At 37.0% G+C, this 23796-nt stretch overlaps 2 protein-coding genes and 1 long non-coding RNA gene across 5 annotated transcripts; 2 read left to right on the top strand and 1 right to left on the bottom strand.

Moving 5' to 3' along the window:
* Positions 1-319: 319 nt before the first annotated feature.
* slc75a1 (solute carrier family 75 member 1) lies at positions 320-9012 on the top strand. 2 transcript variants are annotated; one of them, XM_042488157.2, is made up of 13 exons: positions 320-446; positions 2309-2493; positions 2996-3092; positions 3224-3327; positions 3512-3670; positions 4481-4672; positions 6598-6700; positions 6821-6932; positions 7014-7122; positions 7248-7338; positions 8023-8070; positions 8168-8257; positions 8463-9012. In XM_042488157.2, the coding sequence occupies exons 2-13, from the start codon at positions 2341-2343 to the stop codon at positions 8564-8566; spliced, it is 1362 nt and encodes a 453-aa protein (XP_042344091.1). In that variant the 5' UTR covers positions 320-446; positions 2309-2340; the 3' UTR covers positions 8567-9012. The 2 variants fall into 2 exon arrangements, with proteins under 2 accessions (XP_042344091.1, XP_087932637.1); XM_088076511.1 differs by having other exon boundaries at positions 6803-6932.
* LOC148189715 (uncharacterized) lies at positions 4679-13275 on the bottom strand. Its single transcript, XR_015776388.1, has 4 exons — positions 13137-13275; positions 12521-12702; positions 5005-5124; positions 4679-4903 (listed from the first exon to the last, which is right to left on the bottom strand). It is a non-coding gene; the product is annotated as an uncharacterized LOC148189715 (long non-coding RNA).
* secisbp2 (SECIS binding protein 2) lies at positions 10452-22826 on the top strand. 2 transcript variants are annotated; one of them, XM_042488540.2, is made up of 18 exons: positions 10453-10639; positions 11085-11209; positions 12567-12741; positions 13021-13096; positions 13188-13378; positions 13477-13561; positions 13654-13748; positions 14422-14568; positions 14659-14748; positions 14946-15047; positions 15139-15268; positions 16028-16194; positions 16300-16432; positions 16522-16705; positions 16845-17065; positions 18301-18455; positions 18590-18821; positions 19728-22826. In XM_042488540.2, exons 1-18 carry the CDS (start codon positions 10631-10633, stop codon positions 19853-19855), a joined length of 2445 nt encoding a protein of 814 aa, XP_042344474.2. In that variant the 5' UTR covers positions 10453-10630; the 3' UTR covers positions 19856-22826. The 2 variants fall into 2 exon arrangements, with proteins under 2 accessions (XP_087932634.1, XP_042344474.2); XM_088076508.1 differs by lacking the exon at positions 19728-22826 and having other exon boundaries at positions 10452-10639; positions 18562-18740.
* The last annotated feature ends 970 nt before the right edge of the window (positions 22827-23796 follow it).

The raw sequence follows: 23796 nt of genomic DNA, 5'->3' as shown, positions 1-23796 counted from the left end.
CTTGTGGCGACATCAGTGTTTGTATTTAATATTTCCGCAGGCTAACGAGCTAATGTTAATTTAGCACAGCTGCATAGTATTTGGAGTTGCGTTCGTGTTCGCAACGGGGAAATAATTAACAGTTCTGTACAGATTACAGATATGGGAACACAAAATACATTTAAAGGGGGGAAAAACATTCATTCCTGGTGTGGAAAGGCAGTGCTTTTTGCGGTCAAACTGACTCAAAGCTGAGGTCACAAATGGGGGCAATAAACCCAGAAAGAGTGTGGAGCCAACGTGAAGACCGCGGAAATACGAGCTTTGAGGAAGCATTTGAAGGCAGCACCGTGGTCTATGGTTACGACACATTCCTGTCATCCAAATGTAAGAGGACACCGCTTCCTGGTGTGGACTTATAATAATGGACCGATGAGTGAGACAGGAGGTAGACCTGCGTAAGACGGGTAAGTTTTCTATGTGATCGGTTGTGATTCATGCTGCGAGTCTGTAAACGGTGTTAAAAAAGGTCTGTTCGCTTGGTTAGATACAGTGTAAAAGAGGAGGTGATGCTGATATAGATATACTGGTCAGTCTCACTGGATCGATACCATACAGCCCCTTTTTATAAATGTGATTTATTATTTAATATAGCGACAGTTTTTGGTCTAATAACAGTCAAACATGTTTGCATGTCAGAGCGATAAATTGAGGATTTCATATTGACTGGTCAAGCATTTACAGTTTTGTTTCCTTCTTCCTCCTTCAGTTTTTTTTCTGTCTTTCCTGATGACTTATTGTAAAAACTATGTGTAAGACGTTGTTAAAGGAGAGCGTAGTTGATTGCAGCTTCACTGGCCTACCTTTGTAAACATCTAACCTATTTGATTACATAAAACATGTGCTAATATCAATAACTTTCATTTTTTGTGCTCTGACACACATGGGATTTAACTACTCATGCTGTTAGTGTTTTTAATCTACTGATTATTAATTCTCTGTATTAATGTTTTACTTTTTTTGTGTGTGTGTGTTTAATGTTTAGTTAAAAGGGACACAACATACTAATTAACATCAGTATAAAATACAAATGTAAATATGCCAGAATTAGCAGGACTGCATATATACATCTGTAGTCCTTTGGCAGCTAATAGATAATGGAAAGAAAGAAGAAAAACAATACATCATTTCATAAAGAGGACAAAAGTGCATTAACAGTAGCAATGTAAACTGTATTATGACATAAAGTGCTTTATCTATGTGCATCATGTATGTTGGTTGCACACGTATATCATGGATCACTGGACAAAAGAAAATGAGCTATATTGGAGATCCAGGTCTCTAGTTTTCTAGAGAGTAAATAACATGTAGCCTCACTGTAAAATATAGGAAGTTTCATTTGAAAAGTTATAAATTGTGGTACTAGTTACAGAGAAAATTGAGACATGTTATAGTTGAGACACTTCCAGTTGATTCCAAATAGTTAGAAGTATAATTTGCGGTGTGTAGCAAGCCGATGAACTTGCACACATGTCAAAATCTGTCTACAACCCAGCATGAAATTCAACACGGAGAATAATTTCCAATAATAAGTTAAAGGAGGGCGAGTTGGAATTTAGGATTGGTTTTTGAGGAAATGTACAAATACTAGCTAGACTCTAATATCTGTCTGAATTCTCTGTAACTGGTTCCAAATAACATTTTTCTTAACAGGAAACTCTCAAGGAAAAATTAACGAGACAGTTCAGTCTGAAATCAATAATACATATTTTCCTCTCACCTGTAGTGCTATTTATCAGTCTAGTTTGTTTAGGTGTAAGTTGCTGAGTGTTTGTGATATCGGCCGTAGAGATGTCTGCCTTCTCTCTAATATAATGGAACTAGATGGCACTCAAAGTGCCAAGAAAACAAACAAAAGTTTTGACAAACTCAACAGCAATGTCTCTTTCCAGAAATCATGACCCGGTTACTCAAGATAATCCACAGACTTTGTTGTCAGCAGTTTCATGTAGGAACTTTTTTCTTTCCACCGGATTACACCCACAGCTTATATTGCTTTGAGCAGAACATGAAAAGTGCCATGTTGTTCCACTGTATTGGAGGGAAGGCAGACATCTCTGCGGCCGATATCCCCAACACTCGACAACTCACACCAAAACAAACTAGATTAATGAATAGCACAGTAGGTAAGAGGAAAAAATATGTATTTTTGATTTTGGGGTGAACTGTCCCTTTAAGCTGTTTGTTATAACTGTGGTGCTTCTCAAATTGTTTACTTGTACCTGTCTTCTTCTAATATACACTGTTATGTGTTTTTACTCACCAACAGGAACAGAAGAGGCATCGTATACAGTCGGAGGAATGTCAGACGTAAACAAATCTGCAGAGGATGGAGGCTCCTTCTCGTCCAAGGTCATCAACATTGTGTTTATCACTCTGCTGTTGGACCTGCTGGGATTTACACTGATTCTGCCTCTGCTGCCTTCGATTTTGGACCATTATGCACAAACAGGGGTTAGTTTTGTTTATAAATACATCTTTAAAAGAAAGATGATTCAAATAGCCTTATTTCCACATATAAGTTACACTTGTTTGCCTGTAAAATTAAGAGAAATATTTACCACTCATCACAATATTTTTACCAGTTTGTATCACCAGACTGGTTTGGAAAATACTGCTTTCAGACTTGAGCTCCGTTACCTCAACAATTTGCCAGTGGAACCAGTGTTTATGGTCTCTAACTGCAGAAACCAGTTTTACTGTGGTTAGAAAAAGGATTTTAATTGGTATGTTTTGGTCAGACGATGTGCAGGTTCTGATGCCCTGTTGTACAAAGGAGGCTTTGTGTGAAGAATATGTCCCATAAAGACCATAACTAACTCTGCGGTCATGAGCTGTGACTGTGTGTGTGTGTGTGTGTGTGTGTGTGTGCTGACTCACGCTGAGTGGTCCTCCTCTCTCACTAGTGCTTGTATTTCCTCTGTCTGATGTTTCTGTGTTTCGTCTCGTTGGACAGGATGGCGTGTATCAGTCTCTGCAGAGTGTTGTGGACTGGTTCAGGGAAGTCGTCGGGATCCCCATGGAAAAGAAATACAACAGCGTCCTGTTTGGAGGTAAATTGGATTGATTTCAGATTCAGTGTAGTTTATGTGGAGCTCTACATTTCATAACACTATGAACGATTAAGATTTTAAACATGCAAAGAAATTGCATTCAGTTTTGTGCTCCTTGACTTGCCTTTTAGGTCTGATCGGGTCGCTGTTTTCTCTGCTGCAGTTCCTGTCGTCACCTGTCACCGGCGCTCTGTCAGACCGCCATGGCAGACGACCCTTGCTCATTCTTACTACAGTGAGTAAAATGCCACACTTCTTCGTCATATAACTTTACAATATAAACCTCAGAATGCGTTCACATTGGGAGCCAATTGAGTCATTCGCTTGGGACAGTTTGTACTCCACTTGTGTAACAAACCATGCAGCTTTGACCATCAGCACTGATTCATTCTGGTCTGATTGGCTGCCTTGTGTTCCAGTTAGGGCTGATGTCCTCCTATGCGGTCTGGGCTGTTTCCCGGAGCTTCAGCACGTTCCTTTTGTTTCGAGTAATTGGGGGCATTTGCAAGGGCAACGTCAGCCTCTGCACTGCTATTGTGGCGGACTTGCCTTGCCCGAAAGCACGGAACCGAGGGATGGTAGGTAGAGACTTTCTTTGACAATTCATGTCATGTCGAGGGCAATACATTCATGACAGGGAACGTATTGTTGAGCTATAGCATCTAAAAGCACCATAATGTGATTGGATCCATGCTTCATCTTTTGCTAGAGGTTCATATGTGAAATCGGGCTCGACTAGATTTTTTATTTTATTTTTTTATCAAAGCTCAGACCGTCACGTTTCTTTGTTGCACATGTTGCTGATTAACCTTGAGAAACCTGGATCAACATCACTTTTCTTGTACTGCTTTCAGATGCCTTTCACAAGTATTTAATTAATTTGATTTCTTTCAAATACTTACTTAATAATTGTTTAAAAAAGGCAATTAGCAACTTGGTAAGACATGTATTATAAATAACAAGAAATTAGTAGATATCGAATTTTTTTAAAAAGGAAGGGAAAATGTCTAGAGAAAGAAACTTATTGTATTAAAAAATATTGTAACTTTATTTATAATTACCATAATGGCATATTCTAAATTATGTTACAGAAAATTATAATTTTCAAGCACTTTTATTTTCAGGTAATTTCCTTGTTTGTCTGCTTGTTTTACTTTCTTTTTCTTGATTCTTTAAAAAAAGTTTTTTGTATTATTATTATTTTTATTTTTTTATTTTTTACAAATTTCTGGTTAATTTTGGGTTCATTTCTTAAGTTGCTTATTGCCATCTTCCCATATTAAAAAATGTTGAGGCTTCAAAGGGTTAACCAGTGAATGCATTTTGTAAGACCTTCAGGTAAATGTCCCAAATATAACGAAATCTCACTTTAATTTTATCACTGCCAGGCTATGATCGGCGTCGCCTTCTCCTTGGGCTTCACTGTGGGCCCTCTGATGGGCGCCTACTTTGCCCTCAGCTCCAGAACAGCAGGAAATGTCTTTTACCAAACTCCAGCTCTGCTCGCTTTGGCCTTCAGTGTCGCTGATCTGCTCTTCATTTGGGTCATGCTGCCAGAGACGCTCACAAAGGATGTCAAGGTTGGTTATGGAAACATTCACTCTGCCGACTGAATCACAAACCGCTCAAAGACCCAGTGAGACCAAACCCACATCAAAGAACTTGTGGTGACGAACGCTGACGGATGTGTCGCCTTTCGGCACGTGTCTTGGTCAAAAGTTGCACTCAAACCACCGCAAAGACTACAGCCATCTAGCAAATATGCTTTGCGCCACTCCATAGCAGCAGGCGGTGGGAGTTTATATTTTTCACTAAAAAAGAGAAACCAAAAGACCGACAGGACAAATACAAGATTTTACTCAGCTAGTTAGCACATTTGAAAACACAACTAGGTGTCAAAAGGGATATTTACCGTACGTTGACTGACAGCTGGCCGTCAGCTTGGTGTGTCAGGACCCCTACTCAAGGTGCAGATGTTTTCGTGCAGCATGTCGTGCGAGTAAGATGAAGTGAAATGATACCACCATCATGTCTGTGTGGTAAATGTAAAGAAACAGACAGTTAGCTTAGCATAAAGAGTGGAAACAAAGCAGCTTGTCTGGCTCTGTCCTTAAGTAACACAATCCACCTGTAGGCAACTCTAAAGCGCCCTAATTAACATATTGTTTCATTCAACACTGTGTTTAAAACAACACGTTAATGTTGGGTAATGTGCCAGTGTGCTTCTTAGCCAAGAGCAGAAACTTCCTCACAAGACTCCAGGAAGTAATTATTAGTAAATAGACCTCCTGTCGGGCTTAAGCTGGGTGGAGCTATGCCGAGAATTACCTGAGGTCGCTAAACTCTTTGAGCTCAGAACAATAACAGCGTACTTTGTCCTGCACTAACAAGTGCTATTAGGCTAAGAGAAGAGTGAGGAAGCTGTCAATCAAGTGTGGTCTATACACACGGCACAGAAGAAGTCTTACCAGGTAACATATGTGAAAATACCTGTGTGGGTGGATTACAGGCGTGTAGGGGCTTTAAAACATAAAACACAATTATTTATTTAAAAAAAAGTCTCTCTAGGTACACATATTAGTAACTGTATGCATTGTCCTAGTCTATTTAATTTTATTCTCCTCTAATATATTTTTTGTTTATGCTCTTGAGACCCAGCAGACAAAAAGCTTAATATTTTAATATTTTACACAATAAATTAGGATGAAACATATCACAAAGATTTTTTCTCAAACAGTGCTAATCGGTAATGTTGTATAATCTGACCCTGGTCGTGGACATCGGGTCACTCTTTTTTGCAAAATGCACATTTACATCATATAATAAATTCAGTTCCAAGCAATGTAATATTAAAGGTACTGTGCAGGCATTTAACTGGTTATACATGGTGAGTGTGAGTATGTGTGTGTGTAACAGACGAATAATCTCTGTTGACTATGGATGTTAAAAATTAACTGACAATCTATTAATCGATCGTTAGGAATTTAATCGAACGTGAAATTTAATTAATTTATCTATAGGCTTTTACTAGGCTGTTATTGTGAGCTTTGACTGAGGAAAAAAATGCATTTGGCACTGATATAAGCAAAGCCTTTATGGGTTGTTTTTTTTTCAAATAACGATAATTTCATTTCTTACTTTACTGTTAAATCAATAAATGAAAGTGCTAACAGTTTTCAACCCTGCATCTCACCCTTCCTTGAATGTGTCAAATAATGAAAACTTCAGAAATGATGAAAAAATGAACCTTGAAACTTCGTAAAACACATCCAAAAATCCAGCATGCAAGCTCATATAAAATAAAAGTCACATCAAGTCATCAATCAAACAGTGATGAATGATTAAAACATCTCTCCCACTAACCGGTAAAATAAGACCCATCATGGTTATGGTTCTAACATAAGTGGCAAAGTTAATTGGTTTTTCTTACTGGCTGATAACTTTTTTCTGATTGCACTGTTACTCTATTTGACATATCATGATAATGTTTCTTGTGTTATCCTAGGCCTCATCTTCAGGTTTTGGGGACTCCAGGGATCTCCTGAACCCGCTATCATTGTTCCATTTTTCAGCTGTTACCAGGACAAAAGATCCACCTCCAAAGGAGAGTGAGTACTGCACATACTGGATTCCTCTGTGAGGCAGAAGCTTACACCCATTTGACCTATTTATAAAGCAGCAATAAACTTCGGCACACTGATAGACCGAAGGTGGAAATGTCTTAACAGGAATGCAGAAGCTTCAGGCGTTGGGTTTGGTTTATTTCTGCTACCTCTTCCTGTTCTCTGGTCTGGAGTTCACGCTGAGTTTCCTGACTCACCAACGATTCCACTTCACAAGGTGTGAACTCAAAGAAAAACTGTGTACAGGACATGAGCTGCAACCATGTGATTTTTACAAGCATTTTTTTTCTCTCACTAGTATGCAGCAGGGAAAGATGTTCTTCTTCATTGGTGTGATAATGGCGTTGATCCAGGGCGGCTACGCTCGCAGGATCAAACCTGGGCAGCACGTCATGGCTGTTCAAGTGGTAGGAGCACCTTCAGTTTACGTGACTAATAGCTTCATAATAAAATACTCTTTATACTGTTGAAAAGACACGATGCACCACTCAACACTTACTTACTTACTGAACTATGTTTCTTTTTGTTTTAGGCAATCATAACTTTAATCCCAGCGTTCATTGTCATCGGGCTCTCGTGGAATATACCGATGCTTTACGTCGGCTTGGCGTTATACTCATTCGGTGAGTTCATTTTATATTGTATGTTAAGTTAAGACACCCTAAATTGTTCCCAGAAGTGTGCAGAATTATTACTAAAAGTATTATGGATAAACAATGACTTAATGCATATAGGTCCAGATAGGAAATATTGATTAAAAAGAGTTAAAATTATACTGATTACAGTTTGTGTGCAGCAGGAGCATATCAACAGACAATGCATGGCATGAAAACATCTACATCTTAAGGATTAACATTTTCTGGTTTTTTTTTTTATTTCTTTTTTTTAAATTCTTGTATTTATTTTTATTTATTTTACCTTTTTAATTAATGTTTTAACAGTTTTATGTCATTTTATTTCTGGTTTGATTGCTTTTATTGTTTCTGTTGTTGTTTTGGGTCTATTTCTTTGTATTATTTTATATTAAAATTATGCGTCTGCATCTTGTATTATTTGTCCTCTGGTTTTAATTTTATCTCAGCTCAGCCAAAGTTTCTTCTCACTTGAGTTCAACAGGACTGTTTGGCTTTCTGTTTTCGTATCGCTGTCTATGTATCCCATTTCTGCTTTGCTTTGTTTGTTAAAGCACTTTGTGAACTCTGATTTTAAAGGTGCTCTATAATTTAAGTTATTATTATTATTCATTTATTTGTTGGTGTTCAATGCAATGTATCGTGTGGTAACATTTTATGTATTTTTTGTTACAGCGGCTGCAGTAGTAGTTCCTTGCCTGTCGACGCTTGTTTCTGACCACGGTGAGCCTCTTTATGAATTCATGTTTATCGAAACTATTTCGTTTTTTTCTATAATGTGCACGCTGTTGCTGATTATCTGCCGTGAATGTTACCCCAGGCTCAGCCAATCAGAAGGGCACAGTGATGGGGATCCTGCGTAGTCTGGGCGCTCTGGCCAGAGCACTGGGACCAGTTGTTTCATCCTCTGGTAAGGAAGACAGACAGCAGTGAAGCGTCTAAATACTGCTGAAATTTGTCTACAATTTTTTATTCTATTTTATTCTGTTCTGAACATGCACGAGCATGTAAACTGGGCATGGTGACTTATATTATAAAATGTGTACAAATAATTTTTCATGTAAAAAAATGCTCTTCGCAGTGTTCTCATTTAAAGGGTTGTGTTTTCTTCACAGTTTACTGGATAGCTGGAGCTCAGATCTGTTTTCTCCTCACATCAGCGTCTTTCGTTATCCCTCTGATTCTCCTGAGAACAGCGAGGAGGATAAAGGAGGAGTAGGGCCTCAAATACTTGACAGAGACTCTGATTGCAGAGAAATTTTGTAGCGTAAATGAATGTTATGATGTTTACATCTGCGGGGAAGACAAGCACTGACGTCTGTCTTTGACACGAACAAATATAATGAGATGTGTACTTTCTGCACTGTTTGCCAAGGATCAACACGTGAGACAGAATAATGCAAGAGGACGATGCACACGCCAAAACTGAGGGATGTTATAATACATGAGTGGATATAATGCTTTTTAACGTGCACGTGTAGACCTGTACATACTGTGAAATGTATGGGTTACAAGTAACATTTATGCTCAGTCATTATTTTATAATGCAGTATTTTCAGTCACTCAGATTTTATATTTTAAACAGAAGCATTTTATTTTAGCTGACTTAAAAAAGGGGATATTCTATTTTCTTGTTATTAAAAAAACAATAAACAAGTAAGTCAACATCTGTCTCTGGATAGTAATTATTTCATCTTACATAAAGATTGTGCAAAATGTTTTCAATAACCTGTTTCACAGGGGTGGAAAATAACCATGTACAACTACTGAAATACAACTTTGAGGTACTTTCATTTTGTATTTCCATTTGATGCTACTTTATACTGTCAGCACAAATCAATTATTCCACAACATGTATCTGACTGCTGAAGTTGGTTTTTGCAGATTAAGATTAAGCACATAAAATTTGATCCAACTATAAAATACGGTGCATTTTTAAGGATTATTTCACTGAATAGTATAAAAATAAGTTTAAAAAATTGCTCCACCTCAATCAGCTGCAACATAAAAATACAGCGTTCATGGAATATGCCAAAAATATCAATATGCAATACTCTGAAAGGGCATATTCTGCACAGAGGATATTTTGCTTGACACTTTGAATGTAATTTGGTTATAATGTTTCTCCTTTTACTTTGAGTAAAAACCTGAATGTAAAATTTTTACTAGTAACACAGAATTTTAAAAACTTAAAGCTAGATTTATTTAGAAATATCCATCAAGGATGCACAAAATCTAAAATACATAACTGAAGGTATTCTATCCACTCAACAAGACATGGCCGCCGCATAAAGTCAATCATACAAACAATAATACATTGAAATTGTGCATCAAATGTTCAAATTTAGGGACTGTTCAGGATTTATGAGAGGGGATACTTGGAACATTTTTTTAAGCACATGGGAGGAAGTTTTGTTTTTTTATTTTAATTAGTGGAGGAACATTCAACTTTAAATTATCATATTTTGTATTTATTTAAATACTTTCTGAGCCCTCAAAGCCACAAGTGAGTTTGAAAGGCATGATTTCTTCAAAAATCTCCAAAATCATACTATTTAACACTTTAAAATTCCTTTTATTATTTATAAAAACTTATTTTTTATGAGGAATCAACTAAATGTTGTGTAATCATAAATATGATAATTAAATACTTAATTATCATTATTATGAACACAAGTTTTTAAGTTGATTACAAAACCCACAGCAGATAATTACAAGTTAATTTGTTCCAACCAAATTTCCCACATTATCTAAAAGACACTCTTAAGTGTTATATTCCTTATCTTATTTTACATGCAGGTTCTGTTATGTCCTTATTTCTTCGATGTCTTTTCATTTGAAGCACTTGGTGAATGTAATTTCTTTGTTGTAAAGCACGTTGGGCTGCATTTCTTGAATGAAAGGTGCTATACAAATAAAGTTTATTATTATTATTATTATTATTATTATTATTATACACTTAATTACCATATTTATGAACACACGTTTTAAGTTACTTACTCATAAAATAAGGAATTTTTAAGTGTTTTAATGTTTTGTGGTAGGCCAAAAGATGTCGCTGTAAGCTCTCTCTGCACACAGTAAACATCAGCTGTTTGACTCAGGCTCAGCTAACAGCTAACAGCTAGCTGCTAATGCTATCGAACAGGTTGCTTAGCTTGGTTAGCCAACACACTGTTGCTGTATGAAGATAAATGTATTATCGCTGTAACGGGAAGTTTGACAGCACGTGGAGGATCGAGTGAACATGAGGACATGTGACTACGTATAGGAAAACCTAAAGATGGACAAGGTAGTTCACGAAAACTAACATAACGATTGTTTTTTTTTTATCTAGCAGGCTAGCTAGTAATGCTAACGAACGATAATGAAAGTAGCTGCCAACTTTTAACTGTTGTGAATGTTTAGATAATAATTTAACAGCTGTTTTGATCACACTAATAATAAGTGTTTATGTATTTTTGTTAACCATAAAGCTATATCTGTTCGTCCAAAAGTGTAACGTTTGCTATTTTTAAGTTAACGTTAGATGCTAATTTCAGCCAACGGCTAACAAGCTCCATAGTTAACTGTACTAGAGGAGAAAAAGTTGAGCTGACTACGTTACTTTTGGGTCAAGTATGAGCTTAAAACGTGGCTAAAGGGATCAGGTAGGTTGTTAAATCTGTCAGTACTTGGCTTCAGAGGTTATTTTTTACAGCAGATTGATGATGACAAACAATTTTTACTTTTCCCAGGAGAGCAAACTGTCATCTGCTGTCCAGTCTCATGACCACAAACAGCAGAGACGGAGAGAGGAGCCTGCTGAGACACACAGGAGGATGTTACCAAACCCTCATGTGTCAGACCAGAGTCTGAGAGGGTAGGAGGATGATCACATATCTTGATTTTTATCTTGAATCAAAGTAATCAATCACTTGACCTAAAGTAAATATCATGGATATAATCATATATATATAATCATAATCATAATCATATTATGTAACTCTTGCATTCTTAAATCAACTACCTCACGTCTGACACTAATGAAAAATTATCATCATATTATTATTATCATTTATACTGTTAACACTGATATGGTCACTATATATTGCATATTGGATCCAGGAAGAGAGATCTCTCCTCAGTCGCTCTTCCTGAGGTTTCTACCATTTTTTCCCACGTTACAGGGTTTTTGGGGGAGTTTTTCCTTAGATTATGTGAGGGTCTAAGGACAGATGGATGTGCTGTAAAGCTCTCTGAGGCAAACTGTGTTTTGTGATAATGGGCTTTATACATAAAATTGACTTGACTTGATATATTGGTTGCACCTTACTGTTAGGTATTTTTGTTGTAATTTTGAACCTTATTGTTAGCTACCTTTAATACTTTGAACCTTACTGTGATCCAGTTTTTATATTTACACCTTACTGTAAATTATTTTTACACTTTCTATCTACTGAAAGCTAGGTTTATATTTTATCAGGTTTACCGCGGACCCTAAAAAAGTCTTAAAAAGCATTCATAAATCTAAAATGAAGGCCTTAATTGGTATTAAAATGTCTTAAATTAACCTCTCAAACCTCTCATTTCTCAAAGAAATGGAAAACTTTTTTTCTGACACTGCATTGTAAAATCTCCAAATAATTTGATTTTTTTTAAAGAATTTACTGAATCCGTCTTCTTAAACTCTTCAAAGTGGGACTTAAAGCAGTGGAATCCAACACACAGAGTGAAAAACACAAAAATCACTAATAAATTTCACCAATATATGCTGTTGGTGTTTCCCAATTCAAACCAGATCTAACTGTTTCACTTGGTGGAAATGTAATGTTTTATGTTACAGTAAACATTTGGGTAACTCTATGTAAAAAATATTGGTTTGGTTTTCTTATTTTTTGTTTTATTTTGTTTGTTTCTTCCAGTTTTGGTTTTTGAAGAAGTGGTCTTAAATTTCATCCTGAGTGGCATTAAAAAAAGTCTTAAATATAATATTGCTTTAGTTGTAGGAACACTTTTTATGTTTTGAACCTTATTGTGAGCCAGTTCTTATATTTGAACATTACTGTTAGTTGCTCTTATACTTTTATGTAAGTCCTTTATGCATGCTTTTACCTGCCCACATGTTTATATTGCATTATATTGCATTGCATTTTCTCAGGGATATATAAAGTTATATTTTATATTATCTTACCTTATCTTGAAAGTCTTGTTTCTGTGATTTTCTGAACTTTGTGAAGGAGTCGGTCATCAGGTCTGAGCCCAAAGCAGAATCCACCAAATTCAAGTGGAGTTTCAGCAGGAAAAGGAGGAGATGTGTCAAGGAGTCACGGCTACAGCAGCAGCCGGCGTGTCAGAGACACCAGCGGTGATTTCCTGCACAGAGACAGGACCACAAGGGACCCACAGGCAAAGGTTAGTTTCATTTTGAAACCCTAGAAACATAGTTAACCCTTTAAAATGTGAGCAAAATTGGTTTGTTTTCTTTCAAAAACATGGTAAGAAGACAATGAGAAACAAATGACAAAATGACCCCAAATTACTTGAAAATGAGTAAAAGACAAACAACAAAAACAATAAAGTTAAAAAGTAACAAGGAAATATCCTAAGAAAGTGCCTAATTGTATAATAATTCTGTAACATAATGTATTTATGATAATTATATTTTTTTGTTTTTTTCCCTCTCCTTCACAGACATTAAGAGGAAACCATGGCTCCCCCGCTCAAGATAGATTTATGGGCAAGAACTCACTGGATGCACAGAAAAAAGGTAGATATCATTTATCTGAACACATCTGATCAGTGTTTACCTCTTATCCTTCACTTTCAGTCATCAGCTTTTGCTTGTAATTGGGCCACAGGTTTTAGAGGTGCCAGATCTGCCCCGAACTCTGCAGGGAAGTCAAAACCGACACAGGCAGACTTGATCCCATTTGAAGTGAAGATGACTGATTTCCCAGAGTTAGCTGGTGGCTCTGCAGACAAAGCAGGTCCTCCTGTTGCTCAGAGAGAGTGCTGGGGGCCAACTCAGAGTCAGACATCCTCCTGGAAGGTGAGCTCACAGAAATATCAGATATTGTGCAGTTTGTACTGAATGTTTCACTGATGAAGAGTTCTCCCCATAAATTTCTCTGTCATTTTTTATTATAGTCTGTAAGAAGAGGATCCCCAACACAGCCTGAACCCCAACAATCTGCCACTATCGCTAGGTCAGATTCCTCTGCTGCTTCACCAGGTAAGTAAAAGTCCCTGAAATCAGCCTGTAAATGACTATAAGGTGGTGTCATAAAAATTTTAGAGTATTGGTTTATTTATTTTTGTGAATAGGTCAGCCTTTGGTGACCTCCTGGGCTAATGTTGCCTCTCAGCCTCCAAAGAAACCTGCTCCTAAAGAGAAGACAATCAGCAGCAACGACATGCAGGTGAGAGGACATGTGTGTTTTCTCAGCATAAAACCATCATTTTTTCAGGGCAGGTCTTGAAAAATGTTTAAAAAAAAACATATGTCATCCTCTCAAAAAAGTAGGTATCAGAAAGTATCGAGCAGTCATGTTTTCATGCCTGTTTTTGGTTAGTTTGTAGGTAATAACATGCATTTTCAGGCTATCTGCAGGTCCTTATGAGTTATTAAATTATCTTAAATTTGAATTTATGGGGTCTTAATTGCCACAGACATTTTATCTAATTGAATTTATCGATCTTTTAATTACTTTTTGTCAAAATGAGTTCAGGTTTTCTGCGTAAAGATTTCTGATGCTACAAATCTTTAAACTTATCAGTGAACCCAATACTGTCTTTTTACTTGAATACTGCTTTACCAGTTAGCAAAATGTAGATAAACCCAACTAATTTTGATAACCATATTCTTAAATAAAACCTATCTCTGCGCAGGACAACATACTACTGACCTTTATACTTGAGATGCTTGAATAAGAAAAAGATAATTTGTCCAAACATTTTTTTCTTAAATCTGGTTAAAAATTGTCTTGAGAAAGCATTAAATATCAATCTGATACCTTCACACATCCTGAGGATTTCTGTGCAGCCATGAATTTAAACTTTGTTGACTGTCCCTTCGATGTTGCGTCTCTTCAGACGGAGGAAATGGATGCACAGCAGGAAGAGGGAGCACAAGGGAAGAAAAAACGCAAGAAAAAGAAGAAGAAGGCTAAAGGTGTCGGTGAGGATGCAGAGGCTGAGTCAGAAGAGCCGGCAATGTATCAGGAGCCTCCAAAATTTGAGGTGAATAACAATTTAGTTCAAATTCAGTCATGGGCATTTTTAAATTTATGTTTTTTTTGTAAGTGTTTTGTTGCCATTTTGTCTCCTCAGGATGAAGAGGAGTTTCCGGGGTTGACTCCTGCTCTGACTGTGACTGACAGATTGGTATCAAGCAGCTATGCAGCAAAACTATGCAATGGGGTACATATCGTTACTATTCATCCAGTATGGTATTTCTCCTGCCAGATGTTTTCACATAATATAGTACATTTACTAAAATGCACATGCCATGGATGGAAAATACTAATACTACTAATATTTCAACATGTGGTGCCAGGAAATTGTCATTAAAATAACGTGGTATATAATTTGCAAAACTACGGGTTTCATTTCTTTAGGAAAACCAAAGAGAAGGTGTTCAGCATCAGTCTGCCGACCAAACCAAGGAAAAATCCCCTGCAGCAAAACCTCAGCTCACAGAGACAGCTAAGAAAGGACAGGTTTGTATTTTTCTCTTATCGTCAAACAGACTGTGTTTTGGTATTATTCTGGAGAAAACAGCAGAGATTGTTTTGGTGTCATGATTTCTAGAAAGCTGAAAAAGTGTCTGGGAAGAAAAGCAAAGTTCCCGTTCAGCTGGACATCGGAAACATGCTGGCTGCTCTGGAGAAGAAGCAATCCCAAAAAGCTAAGCAGGACGCCAAGCCAGTCATTCTCTCAGGTGGGTTAAAGTCTGCATGACGGGCTCAGATACAACAGCTTTGTCTCATTTGTCTCTTTTTCTTTGATAAAGATTATATAAAGGCAGGGTTCCCGCAGATCCTGAAAGAGTCTTAAAAGGCATTAAATTCATTTATCTATAAATAAGACCTTAACTGGTATCAAAATGTCTTAATCAATCTTTTAGAAATCTTTAAAATGCTAAGACATTGGTAAAACTATATTATGAATCCCTTTATTTCTAACATTGCAGTGTAAAATCTTGGTGATTTTGATTTTTTGGATAATTTACAGAATTTAACATCACAAGCTCAAATATATACATTTACCACATCCAATCACATGAAAAATAAACAAGCTTTTTAAGGCAAACCAAATTAATGGGTTTTTTTTACAACATAAGATGTTAATTGTTTTCCACATTTTTAACTCAGTAAAGTTTCAGAATTTGAAGCAAATCATCTAACTTTTAACTTGGCCAAAAAAGTCATGTTTTGTGTTGTATTGAACATTTGGGCAAAATTTTCTGGAGCCCTTTATTGATCTTGGTTCATGTTTTTCTTTTTTCAGTAAAAATTTAATACAGTAATGCAGTAAATAGTATTAAATTTCATTCTGACGGGCATTTAAAAAGGCTTAAATTTAAACCCTGTAAAAGTAGATTTTTGCTGCGTTCTTGGTGCTGTGGTTATTGATACAGATCTGTTGGTGCAGGGTATGAAAATATACCCCTGGAAAAGTCTAAACGATTTCTTTGCAGTTGGTGGAGGATTACCTGTCGTCCAGAAGCAAGCATTAGTCCAGAAGAAGCCGCCCTGGCAGCAGGATAAAATCGCACACAATCCGCTGGACTCCACCAGCCCTCTGGTGAAGAAAGGCAAGCAGAGAGAAGTGCCCAAAGCCAAGAAACCCACTCCTCTCAAGAAGGTAAAGCCACCTTCTCACTCTGGAACAAACACAGGTGCACCACATTTTGTACAACTGTATTTCAGCAGAGCAGCGTTTGTTAGTTTGTTTCTGTCTGATCTTCAGGTCATTCTGAAAGAGAGAGAGGAGAGGAAACAGAGACGATTGCTGGAGGAGAGAGGGCTGCTGCCTGAAGATGAGCTCAAACCTGCTAATGATGCAGCACAAGAAGTAGAGCAGAGTGACACGAATGTCACAGGTCAGAGCAAGCAAACGATTTGAGTCCTACTGTAAGAAAGACATTTTTAATCATGGTTAATATTTGATCTGTATTTTCTACGTCTGTAGCATCAGATGAGGTTGGGAGTCCTCCAGAGGAACTTGATGATCTATCAGAGTTAAGTGAAACAGTTCAGCTGCTGAAAGAAGCTGAAGAAGAAGCCGACAAAGACAAGATCATAGAGCAACAAACCACCTCTCCTGTGCCCTGCCCAGCCAGTCGACCCAAAATCCACAGCAGAAAGTTCAGAGAGTAAGACTGTAAACTGTATACAACCCGTCACTAGTTATCTTTGCTGGTTTTCTGTCCAGAAACAAGAAAACATTTAATCTCACAGAATTTAATTCCGGTTTTTGTTCATTAGAAATGTTTGTATCATTGTACATGTCAGCTATTGCAGCCAGATGCTGAGCAAAGACGTGGACGAGTGTGTGACGACTCTGCTGAAGGAGCTGGTTCGTTTCCAGGACCGCCTGTACCAGAAGGACCCCATGAAGGCTCGCATGAAGAGACGCATTGTGATGGGGCTCAGAGAGGTCCTGAAGCACCTCAAACTCAGGAAGGTCAAATGTGTCGTCATCTCACCCAACTGTGAACGCATCCAGTCCAAAGGTAACGCTGTGTCCATGTGAGAGCGTCAGCGTGTGTGATATAAGGACGTTTTCAGGGAGATCCTCTATGGAAAGTTAGAGTTGTCTTCATTTTCTCCTAATTTGTGCCAATTTAAAAGAAAAGTCAGGTTCTCATTAACAGTCTTGTCCTCTCGCTCTGTGGAAATAAGGTGTCTACTGTGGTTACAGTCGAGTTTAATTAGGACAAACTTTGGTTTAAGGGTTAAGGTAGTTTTATGAGGATGTTCAGATGTCCAGTCATCATATTGTCATACAGAGATGAATCCATAGCAGACAATTTTGTGCTATCCTTTGTACAGGTTACTTTGGGTTTTGTTTTGTTTTGGTTTTTGCTTAAAAAAATAACAGCTTTTACGTTTCATCTTTCATGTTTTTATGAGAACAGATGACTGAGGTGTGTCTATTTTAAGCCAACTAAATTTGAAAATCAGGGCTGCTACTGAGGATTACTCTGATCATTTTCTCAATCAGTCGATTAAGTTGATAAAATGTCAAACATAATTGATAGAAAATGTCCTTCATAATTTCGTACACCCCACGGTGACGTCTTCACATGGCTGGTTTAGTCTAAGCCACAGTCCAAAGCAAACATTTCAAGCGTTTGTAATATATAACAAAGAAAACATTTGACGCACCTGAAATAGTAAATGTATTTTTGTTTGACAAATGACTGAAATGATTATCAAAAAAGAACGTACTGATTAAGTTTCTGTCAATCCCTGAATTGTTTCAGCTCTACAGAAAAGGCCTTTTTCATTTTCAGGTTATTTTTTTTGCAAAGATCCCCACCTAAACAGAAGTGCCAACATAGAACTGAATCTCTTCATCTCCTTTTTTGGCAAAGAAACACTGACACATGATGAGTGATGAGTGGTCACAGTGATGAGTAATCGCAGTGTGGGCTGAATGTGACAGAAAGTTGCTCTCTTAGTTTTAGACAAAGCCAGTGTTTTCACATTTTCCCACCCACGTTAAATTTAGAACAGTTCCATTTTGGTGTGAAAATGGCAGCTCAGTCTGGACAAAAGGCCAAAACAAAAAGAAAAAAAAACCTTCAGATTTATCCAGCTACATGTGTACATAGTCTGCCCGTGACAGTTTTTGCAAGACCTTGCATCATGTCAATTTACCAATTAAATCCTGGGAACAAGTACAGATGGGCCCAAGGTAAAAACTGTGATACTGACGTTCATAGAAAGCTGTCACCTTTCACAGGAGGCCTGGATGAGGCTCTTTACACCATCATCGACACTTGTCGTGAGCAGGGGGTACCGTTCGTGTTTGCCCTCTCCAGGAAAGCTTTGGGTCGCTGCGTCAACAAGGCGGTGCCCGTCAGTCTGGTGGGCATCTTCAACTATGACGGTGCACAGGTGAGAATTTTGTTAAACAATAGTAATCACTAACAAGACTGTTCATGTTGACATGATCTTAAATGTTTTTATAAAAAGAAAAACACTAAAAAATAATTCAAACAAGGGGGGACCTTTGTCTTTCTCATCTGCAGGACTTCTATCATAAGATGATCGAGTTGTCGTCTGAGGCCAGGAGAGCGTACGAGGTGATGGTGTTAAGTCTTGAGCAGACAGGACAGGCAGAGACAGAGGAGGAGAGGAACACGGAGGAGGAGAGGAACACGGAGGAGGAGAGGAACACGGAGGAGGAGCTGCAGATCGGCAGCCTGGCTGAGGACGCTGATCCGTCTCCTGACACCACACAGCAAGAGGAACCAGAGTACAGTGAGTTACTGTCATGACCTAATAAGCTGCTCTTTATATGAATTGTTCTGATGAGCTAAAGCCAAGTGAAAGCTGGAACGGTGCATGCCCACTATACACGACCAATTCGTCTTAATTCGTGTCCGTCCTGCCCCACGAGTCGCTAGCATGGTGCGCATCCCAAGTATCCCAGCATGCTTGGTACTGGGAATCAGTTGCCTTCAATACACAATGAATGATCGGTATTTCTGGTTGTTTGTAGTTGCGTAAGGGTTCTGCGGATATTAAAAAGTCTTTCATTAATCTTAAAGTAAGATCTCAATTGGTGTTAAATTTACTTCAATTAATCTTTCAAAAGTCTTAAAAATGCAGGTCATGGGAAGTAGGATTTTATGAATATTTTTTTTCTGATGTTACATAGTTGCTTGTCAATTTTTTGGTTAAATAATTTAATTAATTCCTCTTCTTAAACTCAACATGATGGTTATCCAAGCAGTGGAATGTCACATGAAGAGTAAAAAACACAAAATCGCCAGGAAAAAAACGGCTACAAATTCCCACTTCTGTTGGGAAACGAAATCGATACTTTTATAATAATGTAATATTTTCATTGTCTTTCATGTGTTTCACTCTGAAAAGGGCTGTTGTTTTGTTTTGTTATTTCAACATTTGACATAGATAATCTAAAGTTTTCATGGGACAAAAATAGTCATGTTTTATGTAAAAATAAAAATTGGGGTAAAAACAAAATTATCCTTCAATTTTGGCTATGAGAAAATTGGTCTTAAGCCTAATTCCAAGTGGCATTAAAGAAACCTCTTAAAAAGTCTTAAATCTCACTTGCCTTAAGCTGCAGGAACCCTGAGTCACATGTACTGGACATGCACCATCGATTTAACTCGACTTTTTTTGTATTCCTTCCTCTAGTGAAAATTTGGAAGAAAATGTTGGAGAAAGACTACAATCACAAGTTTTTGAACTTTGAGGAGCAGCTGAGCTCCATGCACCTGGACAGTGAATGTACTGAAAACACTGACGAAGATGAGAAGAGTTGACAGTGGTGAATCCCTCTGTGCCTAAAAAAAAAACAAAAACAAAACTTGTGCTCATTACGTGTTTAGAAGACACTAGGATGGACCCACATGCAGGAAAAGAGGAATACACGGTGCTCTGCTGCAGTGGCCGTAAACCTGAGCATTTTGTCAGGAAATTAATCATGTTGCTATATTTGCAATGAATTGTGAATTTCTTTATTTTCTGTATGTAAAGTAATATTTTTGTGGATAAAGCTGTGTATTTTTAGAGTGTGTGTTGGTTATAAACTGGAGAGTTTAATCACTGATTTATTTGGACCAAACCACTCGCTTGAACAAATCCCACAATATGAACTTTGAATCGTGAGAAATGTGAACGTGAGAGAATGTGTCAGGGTTTATGTGCTGAATGTGTGTAGAATATCCACCAGTGATCAGCAGTGAGTTCAGTCCTAGAGTCATTATGGTGCATTTTGATTTTCTCTTTGTCAATTCAGGTCAGTGTTGAGTATTTTTCTGGCTTTTTTGCCTTTTGTCTGACAGGGACTTTTAGAGAGATGACAGGAAATTTAGGGAGAGAGAAGTTGAATGAGAAGTCCCCAGCCGAACTCAGGCTGCAGGTGTTGCAGTTAACATGGTCAGTGTCTTATTTGGGCTCAAATGAGGGCCAAAACAGATTTCAAGCTTTTGAAGTTATGGTTGTATATCACCCCTTTTAAAACTGTTGTTGTGTGTTTACACATGCACACAAACACCCTGCTTTTGGCTGTTAAAGCAAAGCCAAAATATGGTGCGTTTAATTTAGGCTGTGTCCCAATTCAATTCCCAGTCCCTACACCAAGTATATATACTGTACACAGGGTTCCCACAGTCCTGGAAAACCTGGAAAGTCATGGAACTTTAGAATCTTTAGAAGTAAAAATTATTTTTGGAATAAGTTTTGGAAAAGTTGTGAAATATTTTTGTGCGTATTGCAATTGTTAATGTGAATGTAAACATAATTTAGCAGAACAGCAAGCCTATTCTTGGTAGTTGATGATGTAATGTAACTAAAATGAGTCGACGTGATGTTTTGTCAACCATCACATCCCATTCTTAATTTTCTCCCCACATTTCGTCTCTCCTTACATGTGTTCCAGATTGTGTAAATTATTTCTGAATAGAGTTTGAATCTGATGTTTGAATAATGCTGGGCATGTGGGGCAAGCAAAAAGAAGATATTGGTCATGAAAAGTCATATTTAATTTTAAAATTTTGCCCATTAATATTTGTGGGAACCCTGTGTATATGATCTGTATTTCTTTCTATTAGTATAAAAACATACTAAATTTACACAGACACAAAATTATATAATAGCTGCACCATTAATCAAAATGCAACTCTAGACACACCACTATTTAAGATTTCTTTAGTTACTCTCATCGCATAGTGGGAAAACAGCAAACATCAACATGGGTTTGTAACTTCAGTGTTACACATTTTAAGAAGTTTGAGTGCTGGATTATTACACAGAGTTTGCTTCAGTTCTGCTTTGAATTTGTCCTTAGATCAATTCACTAAACAAGCGATATTTTTGTTGGTGTTTGTGAACCATACTGTTGATGTAATTTGTGCACAAATGTATTTGCTTACAAAACATTTTTCTATCTTCCCTAAACATTCACAAACTGTGTACCACATGCTTATGAAGGGTGATATACAAGCAGAGAAATCAGTTATTTCTGAACATAATTTCCAAACTCAAAATCGTGGTTTTTTTTACCCTGTAGTCTTAAACCTCTTTAATTTAGAGTTAAAAATGAAGCTCCGCTCTTTCTTTGCATAAGATATGAAATCCTTTTTTTCTATAAGTATGTTGTTTTAATCCTGATTGCACTACATACTACAGCTTGTGTTTTTTATTTGTATGAGACAGCACTGCACCTGTGATAAGGTGTAAATGATTGCATTTGATTTTATTTCAATAGGAACGACAGTAAAATAATGTTAGGTTCTTTACCTGCTGTTGACTTGAATTGATTAAAAGTTTATGTTGAAAAATGAATTATAAAGTGGCATAATGATAAAACAGGAAACAATATATGAATCTTGTGTGTCAATCCTGCTTTAAATGAAGCAATAAATGACAGAATTTGAAATGGGAAAAATTCATTAACAGAGCCTAGATTGTAAAGCAGAGAAGACCTTTGATTGTTACCTGTAAAGACTTGAGACATTGCTGATAAAAACATTTCAGTTGTCGAAAGCTGTAGTGTAAGATGTGGTGGTGGATCTTACCGTTGTAGGACGTTGGAACGGGACTGGGTCCATGCACGGTGGACCTGAGAGTGTGCCTACGTCTTGCTGAATTATGTCTTGGTACTATTATACGAGAGGAGGAGGAAGATGGTTGTTAGAAAGTTGATGATACATTTTGACATGTTAGGAAAAGCACAAGTGTAACTAAAAGCATTAATTATTTCCTGTGATGACAAGTCACAATGTTTCTCCACAGTTTAAAATGTCTTATGAATTTTACAGAAAAGTTTGTCATTTTGGGTCACTATAGCCAGCAAATGCTAAGCTTAGCCTCAAGACTGACACACCATATCTCTTTTTATTAACAGTGCAAAAACTGCTGTATAAATACCACTATTTGCAAGTTCAAGGGGCATTTATGTGCAAGAGTGCAGTATCTTGTCTCAGCAGAGCAGCTGTCAGGCATTGCTGATACAAATTACTGTTTGCAGCCAAGAAATAGTCCCAATAAGCATACTCCCTGTAAAACAGCAATTCCCTTAAACAAAACAAACAAGATATAACATTGTTGAAACCGGAGAAAAATTACCAATAAGAACATAAGAAAGCAATGAGTAATTTTAGAAGAAATGACCAAAAATATTGCCAAGAAATTGCCTAAAAACATAGGGAAAAATAAAGAGAAAAAAATGACCTGACCCCTAAAGAAGTACTAAAAATAGATTTTGTAATAATTAAAAATAATAATTATGAATACTGTTTTGAGTGATGTTTTTTTCCTTTTTTTAATTTTCTAATAATTTTCTCTCTCTTCTTCATGTCATTTTTCTTGTCACTTTTTACTAATTTCTTGCAATTGGTGGGACACTTCTTGCCAAGTTGCTTATTGCCTTTTTGCCATGATTACAAATGAAATCAAACAATCTGCTTGGGTTTCAAAGGTTTAAATGCTTATGAACGATGCTGAGCGCAATACTAGAAAAGTATTGATGATGATGATGTCTTAGCTAAACTAAGCTAACTTAACCAATTATTGGCTTTGGTCTTACATTTATCATCCTAAACTGAGATGGGTATCAATTTTCTTATCTAATTCTCCACCTGAAGAAGCATATTTCCCTGATTGTCTTCCAGTTCCTTAAAATGCTCTGTAAATTGGTTTGAGAGACCAAACTGTGAAAAGATTTAAAACTGCATTAAGATTAGAAAAAAAGAAGTAAAATGAAATCTAATGTGAAACTATTTTTTATGCATTAACAGTCACATGGTTCTGTTGCTGCATGTTAAAAAGGAATTCAAATCAGAGGACTTTTTTTTTAAGCTTAATAAATGTAAAGTATCATTTTCATACAGAGGACAAATGCAGTGTTTACTTTGAGTGTGAACCATTAATAAATGAGAGAAGTGGACCAAGTACATTTCCCTGAGGCATCCCATTATCACATAATGTCGTTCAAGGGGAAGTCGTGTCCTGAAATCTCCTAAGATGTGACTTGTTGCGGGAAGACAACAGTGGAAACGTGAGTTAGAGTGAATGGTGTGTTGTGTTTGAGTACAGAAAGCTTTGCTAAGCGTTATCCAAAAGATTTTCAACATCATGGATGATTATTTAGCTGATTTTGACAATGTGAATGAGGCCCTTAAACTCGATGGCTGCCTGTAAAGATTTTGTGGGATTTGAGAGAGAGACATCTCCTTTAGTAAGATTTAAACACAATAACCAG

This window comes from Plectropomus leopardus, chromosome 4 (genome assembly GCF_026936395.1).
Source record: "Plectropomus leopardus strain MGB_pleo_1.0 chromosome 4, ASM2693639v1, whole genome shotgun sequence".
Taxonomy (NCBI): domain Eukaryota; kingdom Metazoa; phylum Chordata; class Actinopteri; order Perciformes; family Serranidae; genus Plectropomus; species Plectropomus leopardus.
Note: the sequence above shows the minus strand (reverse complement) of the source record. Positions and strands in the feature narration are given on the sequence as shown.

Bases quoted from the DNA above. Each gene is read 5' to 3' on its own strand.
- slc75a1 (XM_088076511.1), top strand. From the start codon at position 2,341: ATGTCAGACGTAAACAAATCTGCAGAGGATGGAGGCTCCTTCTCGTCC. The intron at 4,673-6,597 runs GTTGGTTATGGA...GTGTTATCCTAG, and splicing joins CGCTCACAAAGGATGTCAAG to GCCTCATCTTCAGGTTTTGG. The intron at 8,258-8,462 runs GTAAGGAAGACA...TTTTCTTCACAG, and splicing joins ACCAGTTGTTTCATCCTCTG to TTTACTGGATAGCTGGAGCT.
- secisbp2 (XM_042488540.2), top strand. The intron at 15,269-16,027 runs GTGGGTTAAAGT...ATTTCTTTGCAG, and splicing joins CAAGCCAGTCATTCTCTCAG to TTGGTGGAGGATTACCTGTC. The intron at 18,822-19,727 runs GTGAGTTACTGT...TCCTTCCTCTAG, and splicing joins GCAAGAGGAACCAGAGTACA to TGAAAATTTGGAAGAAAATG.